At 43.2% G+C, this 21,002-nt stretch overlaps 1 protein-coding gene across 1 annotated transcript; it reads right to left on the bottom strand.

Moving 5' to 3' along the window:
* Nucleotides 1-15,660: 15,660 nt before the first annotated feature.
* LOC141021736 (uncharacterized) lies at nt 15,661-16,353 on the bottom strand. Its single transcript, XM_073497594.1, has one exon. The coding sequence runs from the start codon at nt 16,351-16,353 to the stop codon at nt 15,661-15,663; it is 693 nt and encodes a 230-aa protein (XP_073353695.1).
* Between the last annotated feature and the right edge of the window lie 4,649 nt (nt 16,354-21,002).

Below are 21,002 nucleotides of genomic sequence, written 5' to 3' on the forward strand. Positions count from 1 at the left end.
ATTTTGCAATTTGCGTATGAAGGAAAATCGGTCTATCAGACACCCATACTTTATTGGATTCTAGCATGTGCATGTGTTTATTTCATATTACCGATTCATATAGTGAGAGCGGTTTGAAATACAGGCAATGCATTGCTTTTGCAATTCATGTATAAACATTAATTAGTGCACTCCATGTTGTTAGTGTGAATCACTTTATACATTTATCACTTACATGGATACATTCCAAATTGCTAGCTACAAAATAGAATACATGTTGAATTCAACATAAAGGGGGTTTCGAAGATTCGAATTCATAGGAAGTGCATTCATCTATTTGAATCCGAGATAATGGCATTTGTAAATCAGATCTAAAAGGGGCATCAATCTTTGTTGTGCGTTTGAACATGCTATATATTCATACGCATGTCTAACTATTTTTTTGCAACCAAGGAGATTATATTTGGAATCATGCATGAACTGAGATAAGTTGCATATTTTTTTAATATATACTCATGTACAATGTATATTCAAATGTATCCCCTCCATTCCAAAATAATTGTAGTTTTAGGATTTTCAAGAGTAAAGGTTTGTGAAGTTTGACAAATCCTGAAAGTTCAATTCAAGAGAACCGAAAACGTTATGCTTCTGCTCCCAAATATTGAATGAAGTGCCAAATAAGCCTCTAGTCACCCGATACTGCGCGAGACTAATGTTTGGTGGTAGGAAATTTGTGTCCTGACTCTGGCCTGTGTAGCCTATCGGCCCGATGTCCAAAGGTCTAAACTGGGGTAGGTTTGTAACTTCACCAAGAGGCCAGTCCCAACTGCCTCCGAGAAGCATTCATACGCCATGGGCGCCTAAACACCCATGCGCTCGGCTGAAATCTATCCCGCCCACCATTTGGGACACCTGAGATTACTATCCTACCCCCAACCCGAAATATGTCCGAAATTTTAGATGGGGGCAAAGTTTGTAACTTTCCCCAAATTTCGAACAAGCGCGTCCCAAACCGACACATTGTTCCCCCTTAGTTCCCCTCCCTCCGTTTCCCCATTCATACTCTGTGGGCGCCAAAACACCCTCTCCACCAGCTGCAAAACCGCAGCCTCCTCCGTCCTCCACCCCATCACGCCCAATCCACCGCCACCCTCCTCCATCACGCCGGAGCTGGTACCCCAACGTCGTCGTCCAACGCAACCGCAACCCCAATGCCCTCAAGGACTTAGCAGCTGAAGCCGAGGCAGAGCTGCCTCCACGACGCCAACGCTAATGTGCGCCGTACCAGAACCACTTCGCCCACACCATCCTGCGCCTCACCGCTGCCGCTCCACTATCGCAACCGTCCACCGCACCGGAGCTATTCCCGCTACGCCGTCGTTCGCCACCTCGGATCTGGTTCCCCGCCGCTGACAGACGGCCACCGTACCACACTCAACAACTTGGCCATGGGTTCGTCGAAGGCTCCACCATGCTCCACAACTTCTCGTTTCCAGCGAACCACACGAAGATCGTTGGAAAAAAAGGAGGACACATCACTGCCAGCAGAAAGAGGTACTCCTCTTCCCTTATTTGTGCAAATCTTATGTCTCTGCTCACACCGTATTCATCCCACGAAAGAAACTAGTTGAGCGCTTCTTACTCCATCTTCTTCGTGATACTAAATGCACAAGGTTCCTTCCCATTTACTATTTCACCTTTGCTAGAGGTCAGTACCCCACGTGGATTTCAATTAAGGGTCAGCGAACTGCAACTAAAAGAAGCAGCACCCGCTTAGGCGTGCGGAGCACCTAGTCCGCCTGTTCACCGGGGAAGCGGCGCATCGGTGTCTATCATAGGGGTGTGGGGCACAGGAGCTGCTTGCGCCCAATCTGGAGGTCGGCGGGGCTTGAAGGGATGGCCGGGGGGCGGTACCAAGCACGGCGGTGCGGTGAGGTCGAGGGGAGGCGGAGGCAGGGGACTGGGCCGGTGGTCGCTGGCGTTTCAAGGAAGATCGTAACACTGACTGGCTGGAGGTAGATGAAGGCAATCTGTCCATTCTTTGTACATCGGACGGTGCAAAAAAATGGACTGACCTATTTGTTTTCAGTCGACTATTATTTTCATAGGACTACAGCTTGTGCTGTGCTGGAGGAGCATCTGCATTTCCCAACCATCCCTGTGCTTATATTTCAAAATCCTAGAATCTAGTAATTTCGTGTGCTATGCATGTTGTAGAGCTATCATATGTCTCCCATCATTTATTTCTCACTGACCTGCTATCTGCTACCTTTACACTGTATTACTTGTGCACACACTTCACCCATACTCACACTATTGTTTTTTTATGCATGGGTATTTCAGACTCTGACGCAATGTTGATGAATACAAAAAAGAAAAGACAGAAGTCACTCCAGTGTAATTCGAAGATAGGCACTAAGCGTTTCAGCGCTCTAAAGGGGGCAGTGCCAGTAGATGGAGACAGTAAACGTAGCTCTGCAGTTGATGATCTCAATTGCCACACACAACCATCCAAGGTGCTTGCTTTAACTTCGCGCTGTCAAATGTGGTTGCATGTTGCGTATGGTGTCTAGCTTGTATAGCTTCCAATTTGGTTAAATTGCATCTGCTTACTTTACACATTATACCTTTGATAATGACATGCCTTCCTGTTTTTGATACATACTACATATGTCTATTAACCATGTTTGTACATCAAACTAATGCTCTTTTGTATCCCTCATCAATCACTTATGATGAGACAGTCACCCCAGTGGGTTACTGTGAGACGCGCTACTCGTTTAAAGAGTGCAGTGTCATCCTCCCCACATGATTCTCAAGAAACAGCAAGGCTAAATGAAGATAGTCAACGTAGCTCTCTAGTTAATGACCGCAATTCCCCCACACCACCATCGCAGGTGCTTGCTCTTACTTGGCAGTGTGATATGTGGTTGCATGTTGCATATGGTGTCTACCTTGTAATGCTTCTAATTAGGGTAAATTGCATCTTCTTAGTTAACACATTATACCTGTGAATATGACATGCCTTCCTGTTTTTGGTACATACTACGTCTTTCTATTAACCATGTTCTTACATCAAACTACTTTTCTTGTGTATCCCTCATCAATCACTTCTGACGAGACACCTTTAAGTTGACAGTGTAATATTGGTTGCATCTTGCATATCATTTAAAACATGTATTGCCTCTAATTCATTGAAGTGCCACTTATAATGAGACACATCTAACTTTGTAGAGTGATTTTGGTTGGATCTTTCATATGGTGTCTAGATTGCATTGCTTCCAATTTGTTGAAATGCCTTCTGCTTAGCGTTTTTCGTACATATTCCATCCTCCTACAATGTGGTTGCCATACATAAAAGTTGTGTTCGTCAGTATCATGCATCAACGGTTTGGTAGTGTGAATTTCATTCCTTTTTCTTGTGTGTTTACTTGACAAGGCAAAATCTAAAAGGACGAAGGCACGGAATGATGGTGGTCCTCTGGAGCAACCGAAACAGATGATCTCTGCAGATTCTCCTGCTACTCCTATTGTAGTGCAAGTTCCAAATCTCATCTCCCCTACTCCACAACCCCAGGTGCTTGCTCTAACATGGCAGTGTGATATCTGGTTACATGTTGCATATGGTGCCTAGCTTGTATTGCTCCTAATTTGTTAAATTGCATCTCCTTAGCTTACACATTATACATGTGAATATGACAGGCCTTCCTGTTTTTGGTACATACTACATCTGCCTATCACACCATGTTCTTACATCAAACTACTGTTCTTGTGTATCTTGCATCTATCGCTTATGATGAGACAGTCACTCCCGTGGGTTAGTATGAGACGCGCTACTCTTACAAAGAGTGCAGTTTCATCCTCTCCACATGATTCTCAAGAAACAGCAAGCCTAAATGAAGATATTGAACGTAGCTCTGTACTTGAAGACCGCACTTCCCCTACACCACCATCGCAGGTGCTTGCTCTAACTTCGCAGTGTGATATGTGGTTGCATGCTACATACGGTGTCTAGCTTGTAATTCTTCTAATTAGGGTAAATTGCATCTGCTTAGTTTACACATTATACCTGTGAATATGACATGCCTTCCTATTTTTGGTACACACTACATCTATGTGTTAACCATGTTCTTACATGAAACTACCTCTCTTCTGTATCATGCATCAATCACTTACGACGAGACACCTTTATTCGTTGCATATGGCATATATTTCTAGCCTGTTGCCATGTATTGCTTCTAATTTGGTCAAATACATTTGTTAGGCCACCCTTTTAATTTGGCAGAGTGATATTGGTTTCATCTTTCATATGGTTTCTAGCTTGCATTGCTTCTAACTAGTTCAAACACCTTGTGCTTAGTTTACACTTTATACCTCTTACATGTCAATATGTCATGCCGTCCTGTTTTTCATACATATTCCATCCTCCTATCATGCGGCTGCCTTACATGAAAGTAGTGTTCGTCAGTATCATGCATCAATGAGTTCTGAAGAACAAATTTTATTTCTTTTTCTTGTGGGTTTGACTTGTCAAGGCAAAATCAAAAAAGAGGAAGGAAAAGAGTAAGGAAGGCGATGATGGTGGTCCTCTGTACGGATTCTCCTTGTACTGCTAGTGCATTACAAGTTCCAAGTCTCTGCTCCCCTACTCCACCATCCAAGGTGCTTGCTCTAACTTGGCAGTGTGATATCTAGTTGCATGTTGCATATGGTGTCTAGCTTGTATTGCTCCTAATTAGTGTAAACTGCATCTGCTTAGCTTACACATGATACATGTGAATATGACACGCTTTCCTGTTTTTGGTACATATTGTATATGTCTATCGCACCATGTTCTTACATGAAACTACTCTTCTTGTGTATCCTGCATCAGTCACTTATGATGGGACACCTTTAACTTGGTAGTGTGATATTTGTTTGCGTCTTGAATATGATTACTAGCATGTAGTGCTTCTAGTTTGATGAACGCCACCTATGACGAGACAGTTTTAACTTGGCAGAGTGATATTGATTGCACCTTCCATATGGTGTATAGCTTGCAGTGCTTCTAATTTGTTGAAGTGCCTTCTTCTTAGTTACCACATCATAGGTGTGAATATGTCAAGCCGTCCAGTTTTTCGTACATATTCCATCCTCGTATCATGAGTTTGCCTTTCATCAGAGTAGTGTTCGTCAGTATCATACATGAATAAATTCTGAAGAGCGAATTTTATTCCTTTTTCTTGTTGGTTTGACCTCACAATGCAAAATCAATAAAGCGGAAGGAAATTGGTAAGGCATTGGATGATGGTGGTCCTTCCAAGCAACTGAAATAGGGGGTCTCTACAGATTCTACTCCGCCATCCTCCCAACAAGATTCGCAAGACAACGCATGGCTAGACAGTCAACGTAGCTGTGTAGATGATGAGCACATCTCCCCTACTCCACCATACATGTGCTTGCTCTAACTTGGCGCTATTATATGTGGTTGCATGTTGCGTATGATGTCTAGCTTGTATTGCTTCTAACTTGGTTGAATTGCATCTGCTTACTTTACACATAATGCATGTGAATATGACACGTGTTCCTGTTTCTAGAACATACTATATCTGATCACACCATGTTCTTACATCAGACCACTGTTCTTGCATATCTCGCATCAGTCACTTATGATAAGGCACCTTTAAGTCGCCACTGTGATATTGGTTGTGTCTTGCATATGATTTCTAGCATGTACTGCTTCTAATTTGTTGAAACGCCAGACAGTTTGAACTTGGCAGAGTGATATTGGTTGCACCTTTAATATGGTGTCTAGCTTGCAGTGCTTCTAATTTGTTGGAATGCCTTCTGCTTAGTTACCACATCATAGGTGTGAATATGTCATGCCGTCCTGTTTTTCGTACACATTCCATCCTCGTATCATGTGTTTGCCTTTCATCCGAGTAGTGTTCATTAGTATCATGCATGAATGAGTTCTGAAGAGCGAATTTTATTCCTTTTTCTTATCGGTTTGACTTCACAATGCATAATCAATACAACTGAAGGAAATTAGTCTGGCTGTGGATGATGGTGGTCCTTCGGAGCAACTCAAACAGAGGGTCTCTACAGATTCTACTCCGCCATCCTCCCAACAAGATGCGCAAGAAAACACAAGGCTGGACAGTCAACGTAGCTGTGTAGATGATGAGCGCATCTCCCCTACTCCACCATCATAGGTGCTTGCTCTAACTTGGCACTATTATATGCGGTTGCATGTTGCATATGATGTCTAGCTTGTATTGCTTCTAACTTTGTTGAATTGCATCTGCTTACTTTACACATAATGCCTGTGAATATGACACCTGTTCCTGTTTCTAGAACATACATGTAGATGATGAGCACCTCTCCCCTACTCCACCATCATAGGTGCTTGCTCTAACTTGGAACTGTTATATGTGGTTGCGTGTTCCGTATGATGTCTAGTTTGTATTGCTTCTGATTTTGTTGAATTGCATCTGCATAGCTTACAACTTATACCTGCAACGATCACTTAGCCATAAGACACATTTAACTTTCGAGTGTGATGTAGGTTGCATCTTGCATTGTCTTCTAGCTTGTACTGCTTCTAATTCTTGAAATGGCACTTACGATGAGACACTTTTTACCTGATAGAGTGATATTGGTTGCATGTTCATATGGGGCCTAGCTTTCATTTCTTCTAATTTTATTGAAATGCCTTCTGCTTACTGTTTTTTCATACATATTCCATCCTCCTATCGTACGTCTAAATATGCAATGCTGTCTTTTTTTGTATATATTCCATCCTCCTATCCTGCGCTTGCCTTACATCAAAGTAGTGTTCATCTGTATCATGCATCAACCAGTTTTGCAGAGCTAATTTTATTCATCGTCTTTTGGTTTTGACTTCATAAGGCAATATTAGAAAATAGGAAGTAAAAGAGTAAGTTAGGGGATGTTGGTGGTCCTCCGGACCGACGCAAATAGAGACTCTCTAGATTTGCCACTGCTACTGCTAATGAAGTTGAAGTCCCAAGTCTACATGATGAGTTCATCTCCCGTACTCCACCATCGCAGGTGCTTGCTCTAAGTTGACAGTGTGATAATTGGTTTCATGTTGCATATGTTGTCTAGCCTGTATTTCTTCTATTTTGATTGAATTGCACCTGCTGAGTTTATACGTTATACATGTGCATATGACATGCCTTTCTGTGTCTAGAATACGCTGCATCTATCAATCATACCATGTTCTTACATCAAAGTACTGCTGTTGTGTATCCCGCATCAGTCACTCATGATTGGACGCTTTTAACATGACAGTTTGATAGTGGTTGCATCTTGCATTGATTTCTACATTATACTGCTTCTAATTTTTCGAAATGCCACTTATGACAAGACACTTTTAACTTGGCAGAGTGACATTGGTTGCATCTTTCATATGGTGTCTAGCTTGCTTTACTTCTATTTCTTGAAAATCCTTCTGCTTAATTTACACATCGTAGCTGTGAATATGTCACGCCGCCCTGTTTTTCTTACATATTTCATCCTCATATGGTTGTCTTACATCAAAGTATTGCTTATCTGTATCATGCATCAATGAGTTCTGAAGAGCGATGTTATTCTTTTGTGTTGTGGGTACGGCTTGACATGGAAAAGTCATAAAAGAGCAAGGAAAAGAATATAGTAGGGAATGGTGTTACTCGTCGGGTGAAATGGAAAAGGATCTGCCCTCGAGATTCAGCTGGTACTTATAGTGAAGTAGAAGGTCCAAGTCCACTGGCTAAATCTACAAACACAGTATCACCTGCTCCACCAGCTGCAGCATCTGCTTCAACTGTACCAGCATCTCAACGAGTTACTCGTTCGTTTGCTCCGGAACTGGCCAGTTCCCAAGCTGTCATCACATCTAACACTACTTCCAAAGCACTGCTGACACAACAGGACTTGGCAAGATCAGATGAACCTCATGAGCATCAACACCAAGACAGTACCTGACCGAGTCAAGTTGCAGTTGCATGCTCCTTTATATGTACTCTCACAGTTTGATGTGCACTAACACTTTCCATATTTGTTGTTGAACTAGCACCACGGCGCAAGCGGAAACAGACATCAGGGATAATGCTTGACAGATTAACAAAATCTAAAGGAGGAAGAATGGAGATCCATTTTGAGGCAGGTTTAAAAAGGCCACGTGATGCTATAGAGTCAGCCAAGTTAGTATCAGAGGCAGCCGTTGCCGTTAGGTGTCATGCACGTATCCTCCCAACATGGATCTAGTACAGGAATGAGAAAGACAATACACAGTTTAACACCTTCCTTGACCATTTATCCATAAGTAATGTTATTCATCGCAATTTGTAATATTGTCTTGCTCTGTCCCATACTTTCTAGCTTCCTCCTAATAAGACTCACATTCTTTTTTTAACAGTTGAGGTTCAAGTTGGATCCGAAATATGATGCAACTAAACAAGCATGCACTCGTGTTTTTCAGTCTGCTCTGCGACCATATCGGTACCACCTTAGAAAATCTCACTTTGAAGGCAATGCTAACAATGAAATCGCCCAAACAGCTCCAGTGGAATATATTACATATGAAGACTGGACAGCCCTTGTTAAACACTGGTCTGATCCAAAGTATCAGGTAGGGTATATGTATTTGATCAGACCACATATTGAACTTGTATTTATGTATGTGCCTTACAAGTGTATCTTCTTCTAGGATAACTGTTTGAAGAACAATACCAACCGTTCTAAAGTGAAATTCCAACAGACAACAAGATCTCGTAGCTATATTGCACACTGCGAGGCTCTTGTAAATAGCTGCTAGTTCCTTCTTTTTTCTGTGCCATATTATCGTATCTATATTGACTTGTTCCAAATACAGAGGAAAGCCCGTGCGGACCAAAAAGAACCTGAACCGAATTCAGTGCAAATATTCAAGAATTGCCACACCAGCAAGATGAAGGGCATGAGCACACCAGTTCGAGCCATTGTTGTAAGTCCTTACTCCTCCTGCCTTTGAACTGACTGGTACTATGATGTGTTCCTTTAACTGCTTGGTTTGTAGCCAATGTCAGTTACTCTGTTCACTTTTATACATAGTTTTCTTAACGTATCATTTCACCTTACATAGTTTAAAAGAGATGAAGGATATTCTTTTGGTCTTGATCTGTAATCTAGTTGTGATGTTCACGCGCGCACACAATGATACAATAGCCTGTTTGTTTTATATATGTTTGCCCATGATATGAATGATGCCATACTATGTTCATCCTACTTTAAACCATGTCTCTTTATCCTTAGATGTCAACGAATATGAGGAAATAGGCAATACAGTAGGCATGCTACATGGACATATGTTCCAAAAGTGATTTTATTATATAGTTGGCACTAAAATACATGCTAATGTATTACAGTAGTTCACCAAAATAAGTTATGTATAAACGTGAAACCCACTTTGTTTGTTTTTGTCTCATTAGTAACTTATCTGGTACACTAATCTACAAGTTCAAACTTTCAGCAAGCTATGGAACAAATGATTGAACAACCACAACCACCTGAAGGTGACGAGGCTACCACAGGCACAATGTCACCTCTTGTTGCAGTGCGTCAGTATCTCTCCACTAACAGTGCAAAAAAGCACCTTCCTGCGTAATTCTGGGTTGGTTGTCAAGGTAACCTCGTCCAAATCGCCTACTGAACAAAATCTTCCGGCTAGACAGAGTGATATATCTGTGCTCCAGACACAAGTCCAATCCCTAATGGACGTTGTTTCGGAAACAAGAATAGTGGTTGACAAATGTCGTGAAGATATGAATGGTTTTGAAACCAGACTATCAGACATTTGCTCATTGTTCAAGAGCAATGGCGGAAAAAGGGGAAGATCATGCTGCTCCATCAGATTCTATAGCCTGAAACATTAGCACTCAGGTCAAATGATCTGTGCTTCTATACATCTGATGGCGCTTTTATCTGCAAGGACTGTAAACTTATGCAAACAGGCCTTTTGTTGTATGGTTGGAATTTATTTTGTTGTGATACAGCATTTGTGATGCTGCCAAAGGCTGCAGTAGTTACGATGCTATTTTTGTATAGTGTAGGTTTATCTTAGTAATGTATTTGGCCGAAAGCTTCGTAGGAGCCCAACATGCCAACATTCGCCGGGCCCATTCCAATTGGGCTAAAAACGATTATGGGCCGAAATTTGCATGTAGCCCACTAAAAATATCTGGGCCTAAATCAGCATAAGCTTTCATATTTTTCTGTTAGGCCTGTGCCCATAGTGGGCCTTTAACAGGCCTAAACATAATTTGGGCCCTCAGTAACAACAGGCCGTTTACAGGTGTAAATATCTCGAGCCGATAAAAAACATGGGCCTTTAATAGGACGAAAGTGAGATTGGGCCCTGATTGTGCCAAATAACCCACTGGTCTTAGCAGGACGAAATGGTGGCCCATTTACAATGCGGATCATTCGCAGGCCAAAATTCACACGGGCCGTAAATGCGCTGACCTACTACACGGGCCTTTAACAGGCCGGAAGTTCAGTCGGCCTTGATTAGTGACATTTTTATATGGGCCATTAGTAGGCCCGAGGTGACGTTGGGGCACATATGGCCCATGGATTTCGCATGACGTTAACATGCCGAAAGTCACAACAGGCTGAAATTGGCCCAAATCTATAGTGGCCTCTAACAAGCCGAATGTCAGACATGGCCGAATATGACCCAAATCCTTCACGGTCGCTTATGGGCCGAAAGTTTCAATGACCTATAAATGGGCCCAAATGAAGCAGGACCTTTAACAGGCTGGAAACACACCGGGCCGTAATTCGGCCCAAATACTTAGCGGACTGTTAATGGGCCAGAACTGACCATGGGCCGCGATGATGACAAGTTTAGGACGGGCCGTTGACTGTTCGATTTGACACTAGCCGTACGGGCCTTAACTGAGAATGTTAGGCCTTTAGCTGGTCCGGCCCATTATGGTCTATAAAATCTTGTGGGCCTTTAGTTCGGCCGGCCCATTATGGTCCGCTTAATGTTGGGGGCCTTTAGTTGGGCCGACCCATTTAATCTTTATGGGCCACTTTTTGGCCAGTCCACGTGTAAACATATCATAGGCGCATCTCCCCCATTGGATGAGTGACACCTGTGCCAACGCGGAGCTAACACATGGTTCCGTCAGCCAATGAGAATTTTACACGTGGAAAATCGGCATTGGTCGTGGCTGTTAGCGGGTTATCGGATCCAAAACCGGACCCGATAGCTTAACGGCGACCCGTTATAGTGGATGCCATGTGTCGGTCACCCTTGACGAAAGCACTTCCATGACGCGACATTTATCGTCATGGAAGTGGACACTTCCGTGATGATAATTTTGGTAATGTCATGAAATACTTCTACGACAGCACAGGTATGACTATCTTGGTTCTGTCATAAAATCGTCATGAATGTACATGCATGACAGAAAACGTGACCTACTATGACAAACACGTATCATCATGGAAGTGTATTTTTTTGAAGTGGTGGCATGCATGCACAGTTTAAACAACTGTGCCACGACCCCACCACATAGCTGGTTTGGCGGGCGGTTGTTCCGACTTCTTCGGATTCTGGCAAGATGGATAAGGATAATAAAAACGTTTTAAATGTTGGTCACAAAATCCTCAACTGATAAGGACACAGTGAAGACAATCGACACGTGTCAATAGAATGCATATGAAGATTTAGAGAGAGTAGGAGAGATAGGCACAGATGGGGTAAGGGTCCGATTACATTCACATAGTGCAGAAAAGGCAACTTGAAGACATGGATATAAGTGAATGTTGTTGAGGAGAGAATATATATATATATATATATATATATATATATATATGATCTATTCTGCTAATATTAGCAGAATAATTATTCTGATAACACTTTCGCACTGCACGCTCAACAGAAGAGAACTGCATGTTCTTTACACTGCGCACTGCAGTGCTACACGGGAGAACTGCTTCATTTTTTGGCGGTCCGCCCGCGTGTTCTGTGTGGAATCGGGTGTTGCGAGATGATTTAATTTGTTTATGGATGTCAGTTGACCTTTATTCTTTGTAATTTACAGGAAAAACGACTAAAATCTTGGTAAATCGAGGGATTTGGCGGGCGAGTTTTGCTCTGTTCGTTCGTGTTCGTGTCGGAATTGACTTTTTGGCGCTCGGATGTTGTTTGTTAGTCGGAATTGTTTAATATCGTTCATTTAATCGCACCTTTTACTCTAGAAATTGTGTAGTTTTTAGGAGTTAGTTTTCAGTTCCAGTGAATTTGGTTGTGTGGGCGGGCGACCTTCGTCCGCTCCTCTGTTCTTGTTGATTTTCTGGATTTTGCGCCTCGATGTGTTTTTGAATCTTGTAATTACTGTCGCTGTTGGTTTTAATTCATTGTATTGCAGGTGTAATTCTCATTCTTTGATTTGCAATTTTTAAATAAAAGCTGATGCTGTTCGTCTAGTTGCCGTGTGTTCGATGTAGTTTTTTGCGGGGTATTTTTTGATAGTTTAGTCGTTGGACAATTTTTAGGCGAGTTATGTAAGTGTGATTGAATTGGCACCTCTGTTAGTTACGACATATCTGTATTTCTACCGCTTTAATTTTATTGTTGTTGTTCTGGCATACGCTGTAGTGCACTGCATTTTCGTTAGCAGTGTACTTCGTTTTAGCTGTATTACAGTGGTCATGGCAGCTTATGAGATTTCTCTTTTCTTAAACTGCAGTCTATGTCTTAGAGGACTACATAATATGCACTTTCGTACTGCATTAGCAGTATGGTTAATCTTCTATTGTGCTATTAGAATAGATGGTCCATTATATGCTTTTGTTAGCTGAATAGTTATTATGACAATTTTTTTGAACTCAATACTATGAGAATTCTTTTGAACATCATATGTTAACTGCAAAGTTTCGACCATTCGCATTGCATTGTTACTGTTCAAATGACTGCTTTTTTTATATTTAGGACCAAGTATGTGTTTGAGAGAACTGCATTACTGCCAGCAGCAACTTGTCTAAAAACGGGTGATAAAATGATGCAGATGAGGTTGCATACTTTAAATAGGCACCGTTCAAAGTGTCTGGTGGACATAATTTTAAAAGCGTACAACATTAGCAAAGCATTAGAAATATGCCACCGATGGCTTGCTTCATATTTAGACTGCCTACAGCGCAAATATTGTGAACATCAGGGAGTCTTCTTCTTTGTAGAAAAACAACATGGCCACTTCTCCGACCTCAAAGCCATTCTGGGAGACAAATTCTTTCCAACCAGTAGTTATGTTGATGCATTCTTCAGAGTCGATGTGGTAGTCAGCTTGCATGTCTCCATACCCATTCTTGTGTTCTATCTCCAAAGTAACCTTCCCTGAACTCCGAGCAGGAAATTTTACTGTGGATGGCAGTTTCTGCATTTTGGAAAGGATGAAAAAGAATGTTTATAAGTAAATAACAATGTATGAACATATATATACCCATTCTTTATACTTAGGATGATCTGTTTTATGTTGAGTTAAATATGTACACATATATGACTACTATTTTTTATAAAGTAGTTGCAATGTATGAACAAACTTATATACGGAATTGACCTCTAGTTTTACTAAGATATATATTATACTGTAACATGTTTGTACTGCAAGGTCATTTACAGTGTACTTCGCTAGCATGTTAAGAGAGCTGCAATACTGATCTACTGACCCTCTTTTTTGTTCGTGTGTTGTGGTACTGAAGAAAAATAGGTGGAAGCATCTAGTCTTAATAGCTGACAAATCTGAACAACAATACAAATTATGTTTTGTATTTTGTTGACACTACTGAACAAATTGATTGAACTAAATATTCAGATGTGGATTTGCAGGTAGATTATGTCCAAAATTGTGAGGGGAAAAACATACCCAATTTTCCTGTAGATCTGCGGTTGTGAGGCGATGAAGAAATGGCGGCTGAAACCCCCTGTTGGGTATCATCAGGCACCCGAGCATGATGCGCCACTCAGTGTTGGTGAGCTCTAGACCTTCTGCGTACACGCATGTGTCCGCTACCGGCGCCATCCTTGCCAAACACCCGCACTTACTGTCCATGGCGGGTTCAGTGTAATTCCAGAGAAGAGCTGGGGATGGGGTGAACCCTAGATCTACGATTTGAAGAAAAAGAGGAACGGGAGAGGAGTTGTGTTAGTCTGGAGCACGAATGGATATGTTTTTATGCAACCAATTGACCAACGGAAGTAATAAATGTTTGTGGTTGGTGTTAGGTGGCGGATTGGTTCTGATTCAGTGTCCGCGAATGCATTTGAGTAGCAAGAGGACTGCTTACTTGAAAATAGAGAATTGCATTGTCATATCAAGACGAACCGCGAAATGCGTGGTTGGGCTTGCGTTTGTGTATGGTATGTGGGATTTTTTTTTAAAAAAATTCAGTGGCCTCTATTTTTGTGTGTTGGGCCTGTGTTCGGGGATTAAAGACGCATTGGGCCCAAGTCGGCCTGTGAGCACGGCTGGTTCCCGGCGCGTTGCGTGCGGCCTAATGTTTAGTCCGACCTCGCCCGCGAAAGGCGCGCCCGACCTGTTTATAAGCGCTGGTGAGGCAGCCGTATCGTACTCCTCTGTTTACTTATTTGGGCGCTTATACACGGCGCTCGCTGCTCTATGCTCTCTGACTTGTGGGCCCATGTGCGCCCGGCCCCACGCATCGTGGCTCAGAACGACTCGCCTGCTGTGGGCGCAGACCTACAACGAGACTGGCTGGGGCCGGCTGCACCAGGGTGGTCAATTTTTTTCTATTGTTTTTTTTCAATGTTAGGGCGTGCACTGCTTAGCAAACCATCCTTGCACTGCATTGATCAGTGTTCTGTACTGCATGTGCACGCATTCCGTACTACATGTACAGTTCTCATTTTTTCTTTTCATGTTTTTGCTCTTATGTAATCTTTTTTTCCAATGTAGTGCAGTGCACTGCTTAGTAAACATACTTGTACTGCATTGATTATGTTCCTGTACTGCACGTTCATATATTTCCGCACTACATTTTTTTAATGTAGGGGCGTGCACTGCTTTGTAAACCATCTGTGCACTGCACTGATCAGGGTTCTGTACTACATGTGCACGCAGTCCGTACTACATGCACATTTCTCATTTTTTCCAATGTAGGGGAGTGCACTGCTTAGTAAATCATTCGTGTACTGCATTGATTACGTTTCTGTACTGCACGTTCATATATTTCCGCACTACATATACAGATCACATTTTTCTTTTTGTGTTTTTTCTCTTATCTATTCGTTTTTCCAAATTTAGGGGCGTGCACTGCTTTGTTGGGTATGTGTAAACTTCATTTGACAGAGTCTGTACTGCATTGGTACACAACTTGGACTGCATGCGTCATATTTGCACACTGCTCGAATCTAATGATACATGAGCAAACAACAGAAAACAAATTATCATAGGCATTCTGTACGACAAGTTCATCATCAGCAAACTAATTTCAACAGAAAGCACTCTAACATAATTAAAGTTCATCATTACAAGCGATTCTGCATGGCAAGCAAACTAAGTTCAGCAAAAGCAAATGATCACAAGCAAACTAACGATACATAAGCAAACAACATAAAGCAAATTTGATGATAATTCTTAAATGACGCTGGCATTGTTGGCTCTTTGGTCGGCACCATCTTCTTCTTCACCAGTTAGCATCTCCCCATCCCCAGCTGCTCCTGGCGCGCTTCTTGGGGGGCTCCTCCTTCTCCAGCTTTGCACAGCGAAGCCCGTCCTGGGTGAGGGTGATGCGGTTCCATATCTCGTACGCTGCGTAGGCGTCCTTTACCGCGTACTCGATGTGCCTCATGGACAGAGACAAGGTGGCCCAGTGCTTGTGCTCGTCGTCGGTGATCTTCTTCTTCATGTTGTTGTAGTAGTCGTCGATGAGCATGCCGGAGACGTCTCCAAGGGAGTCCAACTCCTTGGTTGCCTCAGGCACCCTCCACTCCTTCTGGATGTCGACGAAGTTGGCGACCTCCAGATTGACGCGCTCTAGCCTGGTTTTGTCGCCGTCGATGGAGAAGCCTGCAAAGGTGTACCTGGGGTCGGCGAGGAAGTTGTCGAAGACGGTGCACCTTTCAGCGACACTCAGTTGGAAGAGCAGCACCGGGTGTTTCTTGCCGATGGAGAGTTGGCAGAGCGGGGTTTTCTGCGTCGCTTCAGGCTCGTTGTTGTACTCAAGATCAATGCCGACGATCTTGTGGCGCCGGAGGCTGAGGTGGTGCTCGTACTGCGCGAGGGTGATCGCCATCTTCTTCTTGTCGTTGGTGTGGATGACGTGCAACTTGGTGTTGCCGTGGGCCTCCACGTCCTTGTACTCGTCGGCAAACGCCATCGCCGGTAGTAGGGCTTTGTGTTTTGCATGGAGATGGATGTGATGGAGCGATTTGGTGGCAGCGCAATGGATACTTGTTGTGGTGGATGAGAAGGCCTATGGCAGGGGTCTAAATTTAAGGGGAGGGCGCGGTGTGGGATGGCCGCATCGGATGAACTACATGATCTCGGTGATGATGCGGTTTGTGCAGGTTGTGGGTTGGTGTTGCGTCTATGATCGTGGGCTTATGGCGATGGAACCGCTCCGATTGGGTGGTTGTATGCGAACGTGGTGTTTTTTAATGTGGTTTTTCTTATTTTTGATCAGTAAATTTTTTTAACCACCACTATCGGTGCGAACGGGCATTTTGTCACGTTTATATGTATCCTGCATGATAATGAAATTGCATTGGTTAGAGTACCGCACTGCATCGTGTGCAATGGAGAACTGCATGTTGTCTATAGGTGCGTACTTCATCGTGTACTTCATCGTGTGCAATAACGTACAATGTATTCCACAATTTTACGAGTTTTTCGCTGTGTTCTATACCGTGTATTTATTCATGTAGGTAATCCGGAACTGGACTGCTAAACCGTACTGCTTTGTGTAACGAAATGCACTTCATTTTTCTAGTACTGCGTACTGCATCTGTTTTTTTGCCTGTACTTACTACAGTCCCTGGTACGGGAGGGGTAGGGGGGTTGCCCCCCCCCCATTTTTTTGTGTGGCACTTATTTGATGTAGACTTTTTCTTTTCGGATGCGTTTTCTTAACATGCATGTTGTTTATTATTTTAACTTTTTTTATGAACTGGATTTATTTTATTTTTGTTTTACCGATTGAACTTTATTGTTCTTCATAGAGTCTTTCTTATTTTAGCCGGGCCGTTTGAGGGGTAGGAGAACTGCATCATGTGCGTTTTGATGTGGTCTTTCTTATTTTAGCCGGGCCGTTTTTGGGTCGGCCCGTTTTATGTTGCTTTTTGCCACACGCGGGCCTCCTATGTGTCCGTTCCAGGCGATCCCATCGCTGACAGGGAGAGAGACCGAGAACAATCCCCTCTCCTCTCTTGCAGTTCCTCCCTCGAGCAAAACCGATGTCGCCCGCAGCAACCGCCGTCGCCCGAGGAACGGCCGCCCTCAAGAGGTTCTTATTCCTGCATTCCGCGTCGTCGTCCGCTTTGTGAGCCCTTGCTGCTGCGCTCCCGCAGCCCTTTCGTGTCCGTTCTCGTCGCCGCACCCTCCCCCCTCCCCGCCGCCGGCGCCGCACCTTTTTTGTGGTACGTTCCGCTTGTTCTCGGTCTTGATCGTCCCCTCGTCTTGTTTTGTTATTCTCGTAGTTGTTGTTGCTATTTTTGCTTGTGTAATTTTTTGGTAGGCAGCCGATTTTATCTCGATTTTGGAGTCGATACTCGTGTGTAGCAAGGTGGATCTAGGGTTTCGTGAGATTTTCGCTGATTTTGTTGCTTATATCTGTCACTTCATCGTTGTGCTGCAGGCAAATGCCATGTCTTCGTCGAGCAGAGTGGGAGGAGGAGTTCACGGTATGTGGAGTGCTTATTTTAGGCTTTTGTTTATTTTTGTTTGATGTTTATCTAGTTTCCTAAATCATCCTGCATATTGGTTTATGCTCTGTTAGTTGTCAGCGTTCCTTTGCATTATTTGGTCACATGATGTATTGTAATTTCTGTTTCTGGTTCTTTCTGAATCAAGTAGGTAATAAGTTTCTCATAATGATACACCAATTGGATCTCGTTGTCCTAGTGGTAAGGATCATGGTGTGGAGGGAGGACATCAATTGAATTCGCCGATTGAAACTTCTCCCATAAGTGTGGCCCCTCCTTCTGGTATGTGATTGATTTGTTTATTTTGTGTATGCTCGTTACTTTGATGTTGTACCAATTGGTGTTGCCTTGCTGTATCTAGTCCGGCATTTTGTTGGGAAGAAACATGAAGTTAGTGTATGCAGCACTGTATTTATTTTGTATATGTGAACTCCACTATATGTATGTGTGAACTGCATTGTTGTTTTATTCAAGTTTTTTGTGCAATGCATTAATTTTTATTTTTAGCTTATGGTTGGAGCACTGCATTTTATATGTCTGTACTGCATTTGTTCTTTTTGTGCAGTTTTTAACGACCATAGTCAAACTTCATTTTGACGCAGTGTCTGTTTTCCATGCTGGGGTGCCTGGGTTTGAGGAGGTTACTCAATTGACCATTATTTTGCAGAGGGTAATGTTGGTGTGAGCTTTGACCAGAGGCGTCCCATTTTGTCTGAGACACAGTCGCAGTCTGTTGATGGTACAGAGGAAGTTACACAGGATTGGATGGTCTCGGAACAGCTTCGTGAATAAGAGTTGAAGCAAAGCAAGAAGAAGTTGAGGTTTGAAAGTGACTCAAAAGAGTTTGCGGAGAAGGAGAAGCAGAGGAGAGCTGCAGTTGGTGCCAAGGGTGCCAAATTTGCCAAGGTGAAGAAGCCTTCTTTGCAGAAGAAGAGGCTGAGTACTGTTGCTGAGGAAGGTGGTACACCTCGGCGGAGTCCACGTGTTGCTGGCATGAACAAGAATCTTGGCAAGAGAACTGCTGAAGCTGGTGGAAAGGATGATCCTCAGTGCAAGCGACTACATATCACTGAAGGTCCCAACTCTGATGACGACGACTTTGTGCTTGCTGATTTTGTGAGGGATGTTCATAGTGGTAGACGCAAAGACTGTGGTTCATCTAAGAGTCTACCCAAGCGTGCCCGTGATGATGTAGATGAAGATGTTTGTGGTGCCTCTGGCGAGGAGGTGGATGTTGTTCCAAAGGTTTGTTGAAGTGGACTGCATTTGTTTCCTTCATTGTTATTCTATCTGTGTTTTCTCTGTCTCTTTTTTATGGCTAGTCTTCAATTGTGGATTGCATTTCCCTTTACACAGAGGAAGAAGTCTAGTAAGAGCAATGCAACTGAAGAAGATGCTAAGGGAGATGATTCTCGATTTAACAAGACCGTACGTTTGTCGCTTCCCACTGTTTGCAAGGCTGCTGCCTTGTTGAAAGAGGCACACTGTAGTCGTGTTCGGGATGCTGGATTTGGTGTTGTCTTTGAACTGACAGTAAAGAAAATGTGTCGCGCATTCTTATGTGCTATCTGATGGGAGTGATTGACCCTGCCACCATGATAATGGACTTTGGGAATGGCAGGGTTCTTAGAATCAATCGTGATGCAGTTCATCGCATTTTTGATTTACCCATGGGACGTCACACTGCACCCATGCCTGCTGCCAACAGCCATGATGACTCGTTGAGTGCCCTCAAGGATGAGCTTGGCTTTGACCGTTCAAAAAGTATAGGTGTCAAGGACTTGCTTGAGAAGTTGAAGGTGTTGGTGGAGGAAGATGATCATGTGACTGTTGACCTTGCTGTGAAGGTGTCCTTCCTGATACTCTACCAGAATTTGCTGTGTCCCGGGCCTGCAGTTCGTTTGGGTAGAGTTGCTGCAATGGTAGAGAACATGGATTATGCGGCTATGGCTCTGATGGACTTTTGCCAGCTTGTTGTTGATGAGTTGCAGGCAGCTGTGGTGAGGTGGCAAACAGAAGGAAGCAAGCAGAATTGTGCAGAGGGTTGTGCCATTGTCCCCCTGATTATGTATCTTGACTGCTTGAAGCTTCGCAAATTTTCAGTCATGCACACGTTGACGCCACGTGCGTCATACCTGACGACCAAGGACCTGATGAAGTTATACGATGAGGATGTGCTTGTGAAGGGAAGATTTACTTGGAAACTTACAAATTAGGGAAGCTGCCAGTTAGTGCATCTGAGTTTTTAATATCAGTTTTTTTAAAGGTGTAGCCATTATAAATCTGAACTTTTCTAGTACTCACATGTGTACTTCTCTTTGCCTCTTGTCTTTTTTTGCAGTGGAAGGCGTCAGGTGATATTGTGTACAACCGTCCTATTGCAGTTGTATGCGGCAGCTCTGATGCGGGACCTAGCACTCATGCTAGGTTTTATGAGCCTATATGTAGCCAGCTTCCTGCCTGTGATGATGAGGTGCCGCGTAATCGTGGTTTCATGGCTCGACAGATGTTTGATAATAGAAGCTCTTCTAAACAGACATTTGTTGGCGGCAAAAAACACGAGGAGATTGATGAGCTTCTTCTGAAGGTTTTGAAGTTGACTGAAGATTTGCCAACCTCTGGTGACAGGTTGAGGACAGTTGCTGGTTTTTTCCCTGTTGGCCATGGCCCACGAGATGAAGATATTGTTGCTGCTCACAATTTTGATTGTGGCGTGATTGAAAGCCTGAAGATTGCAGTGACGAATGTTCGGTCTTCGTATGCTCAATTGAGACATTCACAAGAGGAAAAATGCGGTCGGTATGAGAAGGATGCTGGGCATATTTTGGATGAAATGAACCGCCAGGACGCTGGCATTGGCGCTGATAATGTATGTTCTAGGTTTTTTGTGGCTTTGAACCTCTTTTGTGTATTATGTGGACTGCTCCTCACTATTTTTGTTTTTTGTGATAGGCTGGAGTGGAATCTTCTGGTGTCCATGGAACTAGGGACGATGGAATTGGTCAGGTACAAGTACTTCTGCCATGTCTGTTCTACCATGCGTCCCTCTTCTTAAACTTGCATTTGTTGCTTTCCATTTTTATTGTATTTTTTTGTGTACTTCGCG

The sequence above is a fragment of the Aegilops tauschii genome, chromosome 4 (genome assembly GCF_002575655.3).
Source record: "Aegilops tauschii subsp. strangulata cultivar AL8/78 chromosome 4, Aet v6.0, whole genome shotgun sequence".
NCBI classification, from domain to species: Eukaryota; Viridiplantae; Streptophyta; class Magnoliopsida; order Poales; family Poaceae; genus Aegilops; species Aegilops tauschii.